This window comes from Thunnus albacares, chromosome 1 (genome assembly GCF_914725855.1).
Source record: "Thunnus albacares chromosome 1, fThuAlb1.1, whole genome shotgun sequence".
NCBI classification, from domain to species: domain Eukaryota; kingdom Metazoa; phylum Chordata; class Actinopteri; order Scombriformes; family Scombridae; genus Thunnus; species Thunnus albacares.
The window spans coordinates 40,920,580-40,939,085 of record NC_058106.1 but is presented as its reverse complement, the minus strand read 5'-3'; the positions used below and the strand labels follow the sequence as shown (position 1 = coordinate 40,939,085).

Genomic DNA, 18,506 nt, shown 5'->3' with positions numbered 1-18,506 from the left:
CAGCTGATCTGAGGACAGCTGCAGCGTCTCAGCATGGACAGCAGAGGGAGAAGAGGGACTAACGGATCGATCAAACGTTCATCCATCAAACGCAGCACGTCGTCTGGATCTCGGAAGGTAAGACTGAGAGTAAAAGCTTCAGTCGCTCCCTGAACCCACCGTCATGATCAGTTGTGTCGTCACATGATTCATTAAACACGTTTAATCAGAAGTCACGTCTGATCACACCGTTCAGGGCCGATCACACCGTTCAGGGGCCGATCACACCGTTCAGGGGGCCGATCACACCGTTCAGGGCCGATCACACCGTTCAGGGGGCCGATCACACCGTTCAGGGCCGATCACACCGTTCAGGGCCGATCACACCGTTCAGGGGGCCGATCACACCGTTCAGGAGCCGATCACACCGTTCAGGGGGCCGATCACACCGTTCAGGGGGCCGATCACACCGTTCAGGAGCCGATCACACTGTAGTAATACTATTGTAGTATTACTACCGTAGTATTACTACAGTATTACTACTACTGTAGTAATACTAGTGTATTACTACTGTATTACTACAGCAGTAATACTACAGCAGTAATACTACAGTAGTATTACTACAGTATTATTATCAGTGAGAGTAACTGAAACCTGCAGTAACTGATGTTCAGTTTCCATCAGAAACAGTAGTGAACATTAACCCTGACTAGTGAACAGTAGTGAACATTTAACCCCGACTAGTGAACAGTAGTGAACATTCAACCCTGACTAGTGAACAGTAGTGAACATTTAACTCTGACTAGAGAACAGTAGTGAACATCAACCCTGACTAGTGAACAGTAGTGAACATTTAACCCCGACTAGTGAACAGCAGTGAACATTCAACCCTGACTAGTGAACAGTAGTGAACATTTAACTCTGACTAGAGAACAGTAGTGAACATCAACCCTGACTAGTGAACAGCAGTGAACATTTAACCCCGACTAGTGAACAGCAGTGAACATTTAACTCTGACTAGTGAACAGTAGTGAACATCAACCCTGACTAGTGAACAGTAGTGAACATTTTAACCCCGACTAGTGAACAGCAGTGAACATTTAACTCTGACTAGTGAACAGTAGTGAACATGAACTCTGACTAGTGAACAGTAGTGAACATCTAACCCTGACTAGTGAACAGTGGTGAACATTTAACCCTGACTAGTGAACAGTAGTGAACATTTAACCCTGACTAGTGAACAGTGGTGAACATTTTAACCCCGACTAGTGAACAGTAGTGAACATTTAACTCTGACTAGTGAACAGTAGTGAACATCAACCCTGACTAGTGAACAGTAGTGAACATTTAACTCTGACTAGTGAACAGCAGTGAACATGAACTCTGACTAGTGAACAGTAGTGAACATGAACTCTGACTAGTGAACAGCAGTGAACGTTAGCTCTGACTAGTGAACAGTAGTGAACATCAACTCTGACTAGTGAACAGCAGTGAACGTTAGCTCTGACTAGTGAACAGTAGTGAACATCAACTCTGACTAGTGAACAGTAGTGAACATGAACTCTGACTCATCATCGTTAAGCTGAGATGTTGAACTCGTTAGTAAACAGTTGTTTATTTCCACATCCAGCAGTTACGGAGCAACGTTATCGTTCATGTGGAGTCGTGTTTCTCTTTTAGCTGTTTTACTCTCTACCGACTCCTGAGGGAAATATCTGGCTCTGTAGCTGCTAAATGCTCCACTATGTTCACCAGCTAGTCTACAGCTAACTGTGAGCAGGTAGTCTACAGCTACGATGTTAAGAGACGCTGAGAGTGAAGCAGAACAGTAAAGTTGCAGCCGGACAGATAAACAATGAGCTGAAACTCACTATAAAGCTCCGTAAAGCCGAGAGGAGCTGCTGAGTCTCTGTAGCTTCATCACCAACACATCACACACTGACACATCGGACTGTGGACGGATTTGTTTTGTACCAGATAAAGTAGAAAGTTCATGTCCATCAGAAGTAATCAGATCCTTCACTGCAGTGAAGGAGGAAGAGGAGGAGGAAGAGGAGTTACATTATTTTTCTGTGTTTGGACTCTGATGCTTTTTGACACATAAACCATAAAGCTTTGCAGTACTTGTACTTTACTTGAGTATTTCCATTTGCTGCTACTTTATACCTTCACTGCACCTCATAAAACAGATGATGTCGAGATCTGTCTTCACTTTGACATCAAAGGATCATTTTCAGCTGATAAATGTCAAAAAATCTGAATGAAATCCTGTTTGATGAAACAACAAATCATGAGTGAATATATAATAAATATAACACTGAGTTGTATTTATTATGAACAGTATACTGGGCGGCAGACACACACACACACATAAAATATATATTTCCATAATCAGTACTTCTACTTTTAAACGTTTACTTCAGTAATATTTTAATGCTGTAGTATTTCTACTGTAATACTTCTTCCACCTCTGAAGCTTTGTGATATATTGTATGACTGTTATAACCTCAGAACATAACCAGACTGTATAATATCATGTGACTGACTGTGGTTCATGGTGATTATATCACAGGTAGGGGGCGTTGTTCCCCCTTCACTGTGATATAATCACCATGAACCACAACCAGGACCCACATACTGCTTTTATAAAACACTTAATAAATATTACAATATAGAAATTATAGACACAATCCAATAAAACAACAGTTTTATTAAGTAACAATTATACATACTGAGGCATGCCACTGATGGCTCCACCTTGTGGCCATTAATAAAACACCACCTTATCTCTAACATGTGGTTCACTGGGTGACATGAATCACCGACACGGCTGTGAAATGTGATGTTCACACGCACTCTCTTCAGGAAACTCTGCTGTCTTTGTACTTTAGTGGAATATAAACATAATTTGAGGCAGATGTTTCTCTGCAGCTGTTTGCACAGATTAACATCTGGCTGAAACCTTTTTGAACTTTAAAGTGTACAAACAACCGAAGCAGTTTGCAGTTCTGAGTGTTAATCTGCTGCTGCGTTCATGTCACAGTTACTGTAATTATGAGTTTCTGACTTGTAAACAGATGGTCTCTCTTGTATCCAGATTGTATTAATATGTATCTCCAGTGTCCACATCCGATCGCTCCGTCCAGCTGTCCAACAACTGAACATTAACATCCACGTTTGCACGAGTCCAAGAAAACAAGAAACAAACCAGCAAAAAAAAGATGGCGGCCACCCGTGAGGCTGCGCTGTTGGATGTTTGTTTGCTTTTCAAAGACACTTGGTCTCATCTTGACTCCGTCCAGTGTCTTGAATATCCGAAGCTTTATTGCTGCTTTCTTGCTAGTAGCTTAGCTTGCTAACTGGCTAATGGCTGCTACCTCTTTGGTTTGGAACAGTAACTGATGAATTTCTGCCCACGTAGTTGTTGTATGTGGATTGACAACACAGTTGCATTTAGACTTGTGTTCACTGTGGTCACAAGCGTCCCTGACCACCTCCGGACACAGTTTGGCCAACTGGATCACAATCTGTCCTCGATGCGTCTCGGATGCCTTGACAGCTGTACTTTCATGTGGCCGAACACCATCCAACTGCAATCTGATCAGTTTAATGCAAAGTGTAAAAGTTCACTCTGACATGACATGGACGCTCCATGTCAGCCAGTCTGTCGTTTAATGTTATTACAGATATGATGTGCTCAGTGTTTTAAACTCCCATATGACCAAAATCACTCATCGGACGGCCTTCCTCAAGTCATTAACATGTCCTTCACATGAGAATCTGACGACACAGCATGAATGACAGACCTGTGACATCATCAGCAGTAATTAGTAATTAGCCGTTGTGTCAGTTGAAGAATCTGCCATCAGGCCTTCACTCTTAAATCTGCAGTTTCACATTTATTGATTGTTCAGAGAGAATTTCTTCATTCATTGTTTGTGTATGTTTGATACTTGTTGCTGTGCTTTAAAGTAAATTATACATACAGATGGAGAGGAGGAGGAGGAGAGAGGAGCTCAGTGCATCATGGGAAGTCCCCCAGCAGTCTAGGCCTATAGCAGCATAACTAAGGGCTGATCCAAGGCGAGCCTGGTCGGCCCTAACTATAAGCTTTATCAAAAAGGAAAGTTTTAAGCCTACTCTTAAACATAGAGAGGGTGTCTGCACCCCGGACTGAATCCGGTAGATGGTTCCATAGAAGAGGAGCCTGATAGCTGAAGGCTCTGCCTCCCATTCTACTTTTAAAGACTGTAGGAACCACCAGTAAGCCTGCATACTGGGAGCACAGTGTTCTAGTGGGATAATACGGTATTATGAGCTCTTCAAGATATGATGGTGCCTGACCATTAAGGGCTTTGTAAGTTAGAAGAAGGATTTTAAATTCTATTCTAGATTTTACAGGAAGCCAATATAGCGAAGCTAAAATGGGAGAAATGTGGTCTCTTTTTCTAGTTTTAGTCAGAACACGTGCAGCTGCGTTCTGGACCAGCTGGAGAGTCTTTAGAGACTTGTTAGGGCAGCCTGATAATAAGGAATTGCAATAATCCAGCCTAGAAGTAACAAATGTGTGAACTAGTTTTTCTGCATCTTTTAGGGACAGGATGTGCCTGATTTTTGTGATATTACGTAAGTGAAAAAAGGCAGTCCTTGAAATTTGATTTATGTGGGAGTTAAAGGACATATCCTGATCAAAGATAACTCCCAGATTCCTTACGGTGGTGCTGGAGGCCAGGGTAATGCCATCCAGAGCAGCTTTATCATTAGATAATGTGTTTCTAAGGTGTTTAGGACCAAATGCTGATGTTCATGATGTTTGCTTTAATTTGCAGGTTTGGGAGTTAAACCATGGAGCTAACCTCTTATGTTTTATTATCTTCTTTTTTAAGGGGGCGATGGAGTCGAGTGTTATTCGTAATGAGCCTGCAGCTCTATCAACAAGATTATCAGTTTGGGAGGAACTAAAGTTAACATAAGAGTCCTCTGTAGTATTGAGACATGGCAGTGAATTCAGTACTGACGGAATTGCTTCCCTAAATTTATCTACAACACTATCAGAGAGACATCTAGTGAAGACATTTTTGTCTAATGGTGTGTAATCCAGTAATAGGAATTCAAAAGTTATTAAGTAATGATCTGATAAAATAGGATTTTGTGGAAAAACTATTAAATGTTCAATTTCAATCCCATAAGTCAGAACAGAAAACTCTGAGAGTTCAGATCAGAGTTCAGAGTACGGACCAGGAGGACGGTTCACTATAACACATAGAACTGGCTGTAAAGTTTTCCAGGTTGGCTGAGAGACTAAGAACAAGACTTTCTAATGAGTTATAATGAAGTTCAGGTCTAGAGTTGATAATGAGGCTGCGACTCCTCCTCCTCGGCCAGTGTCTGGAGGAATGTGAGTATTAATATGACTGGGAGGACTGGATTCATTTAGACTGACATGTTCTTCATGACACAGCCAGGTTTCAGTAAGACAATCAATCAATATGATGATCTGAGATTAGATCATTTATTAATACGGCTTCAGATGACAGAGATCTAATGTTCAAGAGTCCACATTTAATTCTCTTATTTTGTTGAACTGTTGCAGGAGTGGTTTTAATTTTTATTAGATTTTTATGAATGACTCTTCTTCTGTGTCTCTATGTGGTTTTGGGGACAGACGTGGTCTCTATGTGGTTTTGGGGACAGACACAGTCTCTATGTGGTTTTGGGGACAGACGTGGTCTCTATGTGGTTTTGGGTGGGTAACTGCTCTAATGGAAGAGAAGCATGTAGGACTGCAGCTCTGCTTCCTGGTCTCAGTTCTGGGTCGTCATGGTTTTGGTCTACTATCCCAGAGCGGGACGTCTGCCGTCTCTCCTCATCTTCAGATATATTATGTTCCTTTAGCTGAGGAACAGAAAGAAACCATGTTTTAAAACTTCATCACAGACTGAAGATGAAACAGTAGAAAATCCTGCAGCTGAGTGTCGTTCAGCAGACAAACAACCGGTCGCTGATAACGGAGAGAAGATCGTCTCCACAAATGACTTTCAGTCGTTCCTGATGTAAACGTCCGTCCTCTGGAAGGCTGGAAAGACTTTTTATCTGCTGAACAACCAGCAACACTTCCAGTGTGCTGCTTCGGCGTAGCGCTGGGCGGCGGCGGCGGCGGCGGGCTCATGATGAAGCTTCATGCTGATCTGATTGGACTTTCTGGTGTGATGTAGTAACGAGTAGAAACCGCCTCAACGCCGCTCGCTCTGCAGCCGCCAGATTCGAGATAGAAGGTAGCAATTTACAGCACAGGAGGCCCCGACATCACTCTGATCATCCCACACATCTGAAACATGGCGCTGCCTTGCTCATGAGCAGAGGCAGCAGGATCCGGCACATCGGTGGAAGAGGGACGAAAACTAAACCACAGACGTCTCTGATTGGTTGAGACCTGCATGTCCTCCACTTCCTGTCTGTGTAACACATAACGAGCTGTTCCTCCAAACAACACTAATCTCATTTAAAACCCTGATAATCCAAATCCTGCTGCAGCCGCTCGCTCTCCGCTCATTGTTCTCTGTTCATTCACAAAAACACACACGTGGATTAAAATGTGTCGACTTCATCTCAAACCTTCGCTGCGCTTCACTCGGACTGTTTAAACCTCTGACCCTAACCCTAACCCCTAACCCCCTAACCCTTCCTCTAAAGACAGAAACGATGAAGTCTGACAAACTACATTTACACTGTTTAATCAGCTGTTTGCATGTTGCTGAGTATTTTTCTTAGAGCTGCAACAATTAGTTGATTGATTCAGTTTTTACTGAAACTGGTGATGCAAGAGCAGATTATTGTCTCCAGTCAATAATCATTTGGTCTTAAAAATACTGAAAAATGTCTTGTTTTGTCCGACCAACAGTCTAAAACCCAAAGATTTTCATTTTTCTATCATAAAAGTCAACAACTATTTTGATGATTAATTAATTATTTTGAGTCATTTCTTAAGAAGAAAAAGTCCAAATTGTCTGATTGCAGCTTCTTAAACGTGGTTCTTTAGTCTCTGTGACTGTAAACTGAGATCTGGTGACTGTGAAGGTCCAGACCTGGACCAGACCCCCTCACTGTAGGGGTCCAGCATCCAGATCTGGACCAGACCCTCTCACTGTAGGGGTCCAGCATCCAGATCTGGACCAGACCCTCTCACTGTAGGGGTCCAGCATCCAGATCTGGACCAGACCCTCTCACTGTAGGGGTCCAGCATCCAGATCTGGACCAGACCCCATCACTGTAGGGGTCCAGCACTCAGACCTGGACCAGACCCCCTCACTGTAGGAGTCCAGCACTCAGACCTGGACCAGACCCCCTCACTGTAGGAGTCCAGCACTCAGACCTGGACCAGACCCCCTCACTGTAGGGGCCCAGCATCCAGACCTGGACCAGACCCCCTCACTGTAGGGGTCCAGCACTCAGACCTGGACCAGACCCCCTCACTGTAGGGATCCAGCATCCAGACCTGGACCAGACCCCCTCACTGTAGGGGTCCAGCACTCAGACCTGGACCAGACCCCCTCACTGTAGGAGTCCAGCACTCAGACCTGGACCAGACCCCCTCACTGTAGGAGTCCAGCACTCAGACCTGGACCAGACCCCCTCACTGTAGGGGTCCAGCACTCAGACCTGGACCAGTCTGACCATATCACATTTTTTGTAATATTTCTGGGGATTCTGAGACATTTATACAGATACGCTGGTTCACATATTATTTGTACAAAAGCTGAATAAATTAAAATAAAAGTGAGTATTCTGCACCTGCTGTACAGACAATTCTGTAAACATTTAGATAAAAAGATAATAAACCCAGACGGTTAAATCAGCAAGTGAAATGTGAAATGTGGGGAAATCTGTTAAATACCTAAAATATTTCATGGACTTTGGTTGATGTGGGTCTGATTATAGTGACGTCACAGAGCAGTAAACGACATGATAATTAAAGAAACAAGGAGATAGACTCACTTCTGTCAATAACTAAAGAAACCTGAGGAGGAAGCCATCGTGTTTGGAGTTTGGGGGATTTTCTCAGAGTGGATCTGTGAAGCTGGGTCACGAGACTCTCAGGAGGATTAGCTCGGACTGGAGTCATGAGACCGGCTCTGCTGCCTCATATGCTGCTCATATGAACCCGCTCAGCTGCTTTCTCACATCTGAGCTCCTCTGAGGCTGCAGGCCGACACGCTTCAGTCCGCACCGGTTTCAGGACATTCAGGTGGAGACGAGCCGTCGAGATTCTTCTTCTACATGTTCTGAAGATGATTCGTCTCAGAGGTTTGTTGGGAGTTTCATCATTTAATGTCCAGAATGTTACAGAGTGAATGATGTCGGCAAACTGGAAAAAAACTGCAACGAAAAGGGATTTAATTTAATGTGTCGAGTCCTAAAAATCTTCATAAACATCAGTTTGTTTCTATATGAAAGTTTCATCGTTTCAGTGTGAGTGAAGTCCGCAAAGCAGACAGAAAAAGATGGAAGACAGGAACAAAAAAGCACAAAATTATTTAATCTGTGAGCCCAAAAAATCTTAAAAAGAAAAATGTTTGTACTTGAAAGTTTCATCATTGAGTTTGCAGAATGTCAGAGAGTGAAGGACAAAGTAATTTTGTTGATTTAACTGGTGATCAGCTGGTAGACCAGTTTCATGTAGCTTGTTGAGAGGTTGATAATGCTAGTGTAACTGGTCAGATGGTTGCAGACCAGCATGGTTATACTGGTGTAACTGGTCAGATGGGTGCAGACCAGCATGGTCACCTGTTCTGTTAAAAACAATAAAATGAAAAGAAATACAGCTCTCTATATTAAACATTATCAGCACAGTTGATATTAAGTGAGTTTATTATGACAGTTTGTGCATCGTTACCCATCACAGGGTCAGTCACAGACTCTGATGATGTCACAATGTCTGGCGATGAAGAAATAAGACGAAGTCACAACCTATATGGCTTTTAATTTGAAACGATGGCTTTTCATTTGAAATGGATACAGGAAGTTCCTCCCACCGAGGATGAAGGAGAGACACAAGGAAACTATACGAGGAGAGAGGAACGTACGAGAGAAAACGTAGGACAGAGGAAACAAGCAAGCGTGCGAGGAGAGAGGAAACCAGTAAGCGTGCGAGGAGAGAGGAAACGAGTAAGCGTGCGAGGAGAGAGGAAACCAGTAAGCGTGCGAGGAGAGAGGAAACCAGTAAGCGTGCGAGGAGAGAGGAAACCAGTAAGCGTGCGAGGAGAGAGGGAACAAGCAAGCGTGCGAGGAGAGAGGAAACCAGTAAGCGTGCGAGGAGAGAGGGAACAAGCAAGCGTGCGAGGAGAGAGGAAACCAGTAAGCGTGCGAGGAGAGAGGAAACCAGTAAGCGTGCGAGGAGAGAGGAAACCAGTAAGCGTGCGAGGAGAGAGGGAACAAGCAAGCGTGCGAGGAGAGAGGAAACCAGTAAGCGTGCTAGGAGAGAGGAAACCAGTAAGCGTGCGAGGAGAGAGGAAACCAGTAAGCGTGCGAGGAGAGAGGAAACCAGTAAGCGTGCGAGGAGAGAGGAAACCAGTAAGCGTGCGAGGAGAGAGGGAACAAGCAAGCGTGCGAGGAGAGAGGAAACCAGTAAGCGTGCGAGGAGAGAGGAAACCAGTAAGCGTGCGAGGAGAGAGGAAACCAGTAAGCGTGCGAGGAGAGAGGGAACAAGCAAGCGTGCGAGGAGAGAGGAAACCAGTAAGCGTGCTAGGAGAGAGGAAACCAGTAAGCGTGCGAGGAGAGAGGGAACAAGCAAGCGTGCGAGGAGAGAGGAAACCAGTAAGCGTGCGAGGAGAGAGGAAACCAGTAAGCGTGCGAGGAGAGAGGAATGTCCCAGAGAGAACGTAGGAGAGAAGAATGTCGATCACGTCTCAGCTGAACATGAACATCATTTCTCGGAGAGTAAAGAGAACGAAATGTGTGATTTAACACGTGTGTGTGTTTTAGTCTGTTGTGAACTTTATTCTCTCCTCCAGGATTTCAGTCACTTTGTGATTATTGAGGACAAATATGTTTGATTTTGCAGCTTTTCTCAAAACTTGTGATAGTTTGTGATGTTTAATGTCTCAAAGTAAAATAATGTGATTTATTTAAACTGCTGCCAGTGAAGAGTCGTACGGAACGACTTCCTGCAGATCACTACTAGAGTTCAGCTGATCGTGAGAACCATGAGGACTCAACGTTCTATAAAACAGAAAATACTGTACTTGAGTTCCATTTATAACCTTTATTAAATAAACTTTCAGCTCAACATCAGCAGCAAATAAAATCATCAATAATGTTATTAAAATAAATCTAGTTGGATGTTTGAGGCAGATTATGTCTCCTGACTCACTGAATCAAACCTCATCTGGGAACAGTTGGGAACATCTGGGAATGTCTGGCAACATCTGGGAACATTTGGGAACATCTGGGAACATTTGGGAACATTTGGGAACGTTTGGGAACATCTGGGAACATTTGGGAACGTTTGGGAACATTTGGGAACATCTGGGAACATTTGGGAACGTTTGGGAACATCTGGGAACATTTGGGAACGTTTGGGAACATCTGGGAACATCTGGGAACATTTGGGAACATTTGGGAACATCTGGGAACATCTGGGAACATTTGGGAACATTTGGGAACATCTGGGAACATTTGGGAACATTTGGGAACATCTGGGAACATCTGGGAACATTTGGGAACATTTGGGAACAGTTTATGGCATCGTGTTTGTCGGCAGGTGAGATTTGTCGCCACACCAAACGCCACGATTGGTCCAAACCACAAACAGCTGCTGATTCAGACGTTTATGTGGAAAAGTTGCTGCAATTTAGTAAAACTGCAGATTTCATAAATATTGTGGAGATTTCTTGAGTTTGTGTTAATTACTGTGATCGCAGTGAGTTAATGAACTAAAACTGAAGTGATTTATTTATTGTGACTCTGCTGCTGCTCAACCTTCAGCAGATTGATTAATTATCAGATTAATTATGTTTGTTTTAAATGTTGGATGATCAATCATTAATCAGTGATTGATTTCCTGGAAACACTGATGGATGATGATGAAGATGATTGTTCACATGATGAAAACAATCAAACTAAGGTTCATGTGACGCTCAGATGTTAATCCTCCTTCATCCACAGTGCACACATTTTACAAAGTGCTTCTGAACACAACAGACACACACACACACTCACACACACACTCACACACTCACACACACACTCACACACACACACACACTCACACACACACTCACACACTCACACACACACACACACACTCACACACACACTCACACACTCACACACACACACTCACACACACACTCACACACTCACACACACACACACACTCACACACACTCACACACACACAGAGTCATTAGTTTGTGAAGATAAACAGATTTAAAGGGCAGTTCTGTGTGTTTCAGCAGGATTAGGACCATAAGAGGATTGAATGCATAAAGAAATGGAAAGCTCCACTCTCCCAGTAATTAGTCAGATCCATTCAGTCATGAACACACAGTTCAGGGTTTCATGTGGAGCTGCAGATGAATATCTCATTCATCACTTCCTTTGTGGATTAAAGTTCATCATCAAATATAGAAATATATGTTTACAATGAGGACAGTTTCCTGCTGCATTTCTATGACTCTGATACACTGTAGTACAGACACATCTGACTGTATTTACACTATATACACACATTTATACACTATCAACCATTAAACTACATATAAACACAATATACACATTTATACACTATCAACCATTAAATCTTGTACTTGGTGCTGTCGTGCTGCAGTCAGCGTATTGTCTCATTTCTGTTACTGACAGTGTTTTTGCTGCTCTCAGTTAATTTTGCTGTATTCTTCATTACTGTGGATAAATACATGCTGTATATTTAAACTTATGCTAGTTCTGTTCAAGCACTCTTAGCTCTCTCCTTCTTTTAGCAACTTTTCTCACTAATCCCACAGTTGTTAGTTACTTTAGCTCTGCAGCTAGCACTAGCAGCTAACTTAGCTTAGCAGTTAGCGATGGCTTCTCTCTCTCCCTCTCGTTCTCCTGCTCTCTCTTGCTCGGTGTGTTTTATGTTTAGTTATTCCTCTGCCTCCTTTAGTGATAGTGGTAGTGTAATAAATGTAGTTTATTTGCAGTGCTGGAGGCAAGGCTTAGTGAATTGGAAGCTCAGCTCTGCACCATAGAAAACCAACCGTTAGCTAATGTAGTTAACAAAGTCACATAGTGGAGGAGGCCAAACCATTTAACATTTTACAAACCAGACAGAAATTTTAAAATAATCTAAACTTCTCAAAGCTCAGTAAATTGTATTTCTCCAGTATCCTACAGTGATGGAAATGCATTGGCATTCATCTAAACCATCAACCTGTCTCTTAGACCCCATCCCAACTAGGCTGCTTAAGGAAGTCTTACCCTTAGTTAGCACTTCTTTACTAGATATGATCAATCTGTCTTTAGTAACAGGCTATGTACCACAGTCCTTTAAAGTAGCTGTAATTAAACCTCTTCTTAAGAAGCCTACTCTTGATTCAGGTGTTTTAGCCAATTATAGACCTATATCTAACCTTCCATTTCTCTCTAAGATCCTTGAGAAAGCAGTCTCTAATCAGTTATGTGACTTTCTACATAACAATAGTTTATTTGAGGATTTTCAGTCAGGATTTAGAGGCATCATAGCACAGAGACAGCACTGGTGAAAGTCACTAATGACCTCCTAACTGCATCGGACAAAGGATTTGTCTCTATACTTGTCCTGTTAGATCTTAGTGCTGCATTCGACACAATTGACCATCAAATCCTTTTGCAGAGACTGGAACATTTAATTGGCATTAAAGGAACTGCATTAAGCTGGTTTAAGTCCTATTTATCAGACCGATTTCAGTTTGTACATGTTAATGATGAATCCTCCATGAAGGCAAAAGTTAGACACGGAGTTCCACAAGGTTCTGTACTTGGACCAATACTATTCACCTTGTATATGCTTCCTTTAGGTAATATTATTAGGAAACACCGAGGCCTCATTTATAAAACCGTGTGCAGGATTCATGTCAAAAGGTGGCGCTATGGACGAAACAACAGAAAGTGCTTATGCACAAAAATATTCTGATTTATAACAGAGTGCACACGCACGTCCTTCACCGGTTTCCCTTTATGAATCACAATCACCTTATAACACCCACAGCTGCCTATAAATAGTCATTGAAATGCTCCGAATTAATATTCATTCATACCAACTGAATAAAGACAATGATGGCAAATGCTGACAGAAAAGCTAAAAAAAAGAAATTTCACACAGTATGAAGTCAAAGTTCTTGTTGTGAAGGTTGAGGAAAGAACAAAACATTGTTGGGTGGAGTCAGTGTGAATATGACAAACACTAAACAGGCTGCAGAGTGGCAGCGTGAGGTGGATGCAGTGAAAACAGAAACGTAGAGTGTTTGAGCCGCTGGTGGGAGAAAATGAGAAACCAGAGCTCAGCCCATCACGACCAACGACCATCAGATATACAAAACGACCCCGATGACCCGATTGGCTGGGAGCTGATTGGCTGGGAGCTGATTGGCTGGGATCTGATTGGCTGGGAGCTGATTGGCTGGGATCTGATTGGCTGGGAGCTGATTGGCTGGGATCTGATTGGCTGGGATCTGATTGGCTGGGGGCTGATTGGCTGGGAGCTGATTGGCTGGGAGCTGATTGGCTGGGATCTGATTGGCTGGGGGCTGATTGGCTGGGAGCTGATTGGCTGGGAGCTGATTGGCTGGGGGCTGATTGGCTGGGAGCTGATTGGCTGGGAGCTGATTGGCTGGGGGATGATTGGCTGGGAGCTGATTGGCTGGGGGCTGATTGGCTGGGGGCTGATTGGCTGGGGGCTGATTGGCTGGGAGCTGATTGGCTGGGGGCTGATTGGCTGGGGGCTGATTGGCTGGGAGCTGATTGGCTGGGAGCTGATTGGCTGGGATCTGATTGGCTGGGGGAGACACAGGGAGCAGGACAGGTGAGCAGGGCTACAGGAATACATGAGGAACAAGATGTTACCAACTGACAAGAATAAAACCAAATCAGAGGAAGAAACAACACCAACCTCAATCACTACACAAACTATCTGTAACCCAGAATATTCACACACAGTCCTCTTCATCACTGAGACCATGAGGGCTGTGTGAGTTCAGACCAGAGAGAAAACCAAGACAGACCAACCAAAACCATCATCATGCAAGATCTGTTAACTTCCCATCAGTCTGATCCAGACAAAGAGTGTGAGTCCTCTGGAGGAGGAGGAGGAGGGTCAGAACCAGAACATTCAGCTGTAAGTCGGTTCACGTCAGAACTCTGTTGTTGTGTTTCAGGTTCAGAGAGCGTGGATCGAGAGAACCTTCCAGAAGAGAGAATGTATCCAGATTATTCCCGGAAAAGATGCCAGCAGGTACCGAACGTCTTCAGATTCACATTTATCATCCAAATCTGAAGCATCCTGAATGTTTCTGAATCACTACTATAAAGCTAAGTACTGAAGTACAGATGCACCAAATAGTGATTTTTCCCTCTAAACTTCTCACATGCTTTCATTTCAATAAATGTTCAAATGATCCAATATTTCAGCAAAAATCAAAGATTAGAGAAAAAGTCCAAAAACTGAAAACAGATTTGTGTATCAGAACTTTGTTTTTTCTTCTTTCCTCTCCCATTAATCATCTCACCACCCCTCAGATTTATCTGCTGACCCTTTGGAGGGGCCCGACCCCTAGGTTGGGAACCAGTGGACTAAACTAGCTAACTGTATATAAAGTAGTGTAAACTAGCTCCACCTCCAGCAGCTACAACAGTAACATGCTGCTCTAACACTGATGCTTCACTATTAATAATCTAATGATGTCATATATAATAATATATCAGTCAGAGGGACCAAACCACTACTTTTACTGCAATACTTTAACTACATCAAGCTCATAATACTTATGTACTTTTACTGCAATACTTTAACTACATCAAGCTCATAATACTTATGTACTTTTACTGCAATACTTTAACTACATCAAGCTCATAATACTTATGTACTTTTACTGCAATACTTTAACTACATCAAGTACATAATACTTATGTACTTTTACTGAGGTTCATGTAGATATTAAACAGAACTTCACCATGTGTAACTCTCCTCTCCTCTTCCTCCTCCTCTTCTTCCTCATGCTGTTCAGGTGTAGTTGTGGTCAGCTGGTGACGCAGCACACCTCCATCCCCTCGGGACCCAGAGAGGACGGAGCCCCGCTGGTTCAGTTGGATGTCCAACCTGCAGAACGATGGAACCCCCTCAAACACACTCAGACCAGGCCCACCGACGCCTACGGTATCCTCGAGTTCCAGGAAGGAGGTCACGTCAACAAGGCCATGGTACACTCACTCACTCACTCACTCACTCACTCATTCACTCACTCATTCACTCACTCATTCACTCACTCACTCATTCACTCACTCATTCACTCACTCACTCACTCACTCACTCACTCACTCACTCATTCACTCACTCATTCACTCACTCACTCACTCACTCATTCACTCACTCATTCACTCACTCACTCACTCACTCACTCACTCACTCATTCATTCACTCACTCATTCACTCACTCATTCACTCACTCACTCATTCACTCACTCATTCACTCACTCACTCACTCACTCACTCACTCACTCACTCACTCACTCATTCACTCACTCACTCATTCATAAAGTCTCACTAGTTAAATATATATACCGATATATATATATATATATATATATATATATATATATATATATATATATATATAGTTATATTTATAGATATAGTTATATATATATATAAAACTGTATCTATAAATATAACCACAACTACAACTATATATATATTTATATATATGTGTGTGTGTGTGTGTGTGTATACATATATATATATATATATATGTACAGTTGTAGTTATGGTTGTTGGTGTGGACGCCTGCCAGAGTCTCTGTGTCCCTGATCTTTGACTGAAAGGTTCATCATTTCTGTGTGCAGGTTTCAGGTCTGTCAGTGTAAAACATCAGATTAATAATTTCTCTGCTTTTAAAAATATCAGCAAAAAGATTTCTGGCTGTTTCTTAAAATTCGTGTTTGAATGTGTCTCTGTTTCCTCTCTCCTAGCAACTGGCTCCTGCTAACTCCTGCTAGCTCCCTGCTAACTCCCACTAGCTCCCGCTAACTCCTGCTAGCTCCCGCCAACTCCTAACTCCTGCTAACTCCTGCTAACTTCTGCTAACTTCTGCTAACGCCTGCTAACTCCCGCTAGCTCCTGCTAACTCCTGCTAGCTCCCGCCAACTCCTAACTCCTGCTAACTCCTGCTAATTTCTGCTAACTTCTGCTAACGCCTGCTAACTCCCGCTAGCTCCCGCTAACTTCAGCTAGCTCCTGCTAACTCCCATGTACTCACACTAGCTCCCGCCAACTCCTAACTCCTGCTAACTCCGGCTAACTCCTGCTAACTCTGGCTAACTACTGCTAACTCTGGCTAACTCCTGCTAACTCCGGCTAACTACTGCTAACTCTGGCTAACTACTGCTAACTCTGGCTAACTCCTGCTAACTCCCGCTAACTCCTGTCACACTTTCTTTGAGGATTTTCTTGTTTCCTCGTGTCCTGATGTTCTTGAAGTCTTTAAGTTTTCCAAATTTTTACTTTTTCTTCTCAATTTAAAATGACAAAAATACAAATTGTGCAAATCTAAGAGCTCATGTCTGCTCCTCTCTCCTCCTCCTCCTCTTCCTCCTCCTCCTCCTCTCTCCTCCTCCTCCTCCTCCTGCAGTATATCCGGGTGTCCTATGATTCGAAGCCAGACAGTCTTCTCCACCTGATGGTGAAGGACTGGCAGCTGGAGCTCCCCACGCTGCTCATCTCCATCCATGGAGGCCTGCAGAACTTTGACCTTCCCCCCAAACTGAAGCAGGTCTTTGGGAAGGGACTGATCAAAGCTGCCGTCACCACCGGAGCCTGGATCTTCACCGGGGGAGTCAGCACCGGTACAGACCTCCACTCTTCCTCCACCCTCACCTCCACCCTCACCTCCACCCTCACGTCCACCCTCACCTCCACCCTGACCTCCACCCTCACCTCCACCCTGACCTCCACCCTGACCTCCACCCTGACCTCCACTCTCACCTCCACCTTGATCTCCACCCTCACCTCCACTCTCACTACTACCCTCACCTCCACTCTCACCTCCACTCTCACCTCCACCCTCACCTCCACCCTGACCTCCACCTTGACCTCCACCCTCACCTCCACCTTGACCTCCACCCTCACCTCCACCCTCACCTCCACCCTGACCTCCACCCTCACCTCCACCCTCACCTCCACCTGACCTCCACTCTTCCTCCGCCCTCACCTCCACCTGACCTCCACCTGACCTCCACCCTCACCTCCACCTGACCTCCACCTGACCTCCACCCTCACCACTACCCTGACCTCCACTCTCACTTCCACCTTCACCTTCAATCTCACCTCTACCCTCACTACCACCCTTCCTCCACTCTTCCTCCACTCTTCCTCCACTCTTCCTCCACCCTTCCTCCACTCTTCCTCCACTCTTCCTCCACTCTTCCTCCACCCTCACCTCCACCTGACCTCCACCTGACCTCCACCCTCACCTCCACCTGACCTACACCTGACCTCCACCCTCACCACTACCCTGACCTCCACTCTCACTTCCACCTTCACCTTCAATCTCACCTCTACCCTCACTACCACCCTTCCTCCACTCTTCCTCCACTCTTCCTCCACCCTTCCTCCACTCTTCCTCCACTCTTCCTCCACTCTTCCTCCACCCTTCCTCCACTCTTCCTCCACCCTTCCTCCACTCTTCCTCCACTCTTCCTCCACCCTTCCTCCACTCTTCCTCCACTCTTCCTCCACCCTTCCTCCACTCTTCCTCCACCCTTCCTCCACCCTTCCTCCACTCTTCCTCCACCCTCCCTCCACTCTCCCTCCACCCTTCCTCCACCCTTCCTCCACCCTTCCTCCACTCTTCCTCCACCCTTCCTCCACCCTTCCTCCACTCTTCCTCCACCCTTCCTCCACCCTTCCTCCACCCTCCCTCCACCCTTCCTCCACCCTTCCTCCACCCTTCCTCCACTCTTCCTCCACCCTTCCTCCACTCTTCCTCCACCCTTCCTCCACCCTTCCTCCACCCTCCCTCCACTCTCCCTCCACCCTTCCTCCACCCTTCCTCCACCCTTCCTCCACTCTTCCTCCACCCTTCCTCCACCCTTCCTCCACCCTTCCTCCACTCTTCCTCCACTCTTCCTCCACCCTCCCTCCACTCTTCCTCCACCCTTTCTCCACCCTCCCTCCACTCTTCCTCCACTCTTCCTCCACCCTTCCTCCACTCTTCCTCCACCCTTCCTCCACCCTTCCTCCACTCTTCCTCCACCCTTCCTCCACTCTTCCTCCACTCTTCCTCCACCCTTCCTCC

General features: G+C 44.6%; 1 protein-coding gene and 1 long non-coding RNA gene across 3 annotated transcripts in view; one reads left to right on the top strand and one right to left on the bottom strand.

The window, feature by feature from the left end:
- Window positions 1–18,506, top strand: part of LOC122986161 (transient receptor potential cation channel subfamily M member 1-like) — a 73,833-nt gene that overhangs the window by 40 nt on the left and 55,287 nt on the right. For both annotated transcript variants that reach the window (XM_044357289.1, XM_044357297.1), the window contains exons 1-4: window positions 1–117; window positions 14,373–14,449; window positions 15,222–15,414; window positions 16,842–17,055. The exon at window positions 1–117 is cut by the window's left edge and continues 40 nt beyond it. In XM_044357289.1, the coding sequence (XP_044213224.1) occupies window positions 34–117; window positions 14,373–14,449; window positions 15,222–15,414; window positions 16,842–17,055 (568 nt within the window). In that variant the 5' untranslated portion in view covers window positions 1–33. The remainder of the gene's footprint in view (window positions 118–14,372; window positions 14,450–15,221; window positions 15,415–16,841; window positions 17,056–18,506) is intronic.
- Window positions 1,821–8,280, bottom strand: LOC122986175. Its single transcript, XR_006404256.1, has 3 exons — window positions 7,975–8,280; window positions 2,146–2,235; window positions 1,821–2,001 (listed from the first exon to the last, which is right to left on the bottom strand). It is a non-coding gene; the product is annotated as an uncharacterized LOC122986175 (long non-coding RNA).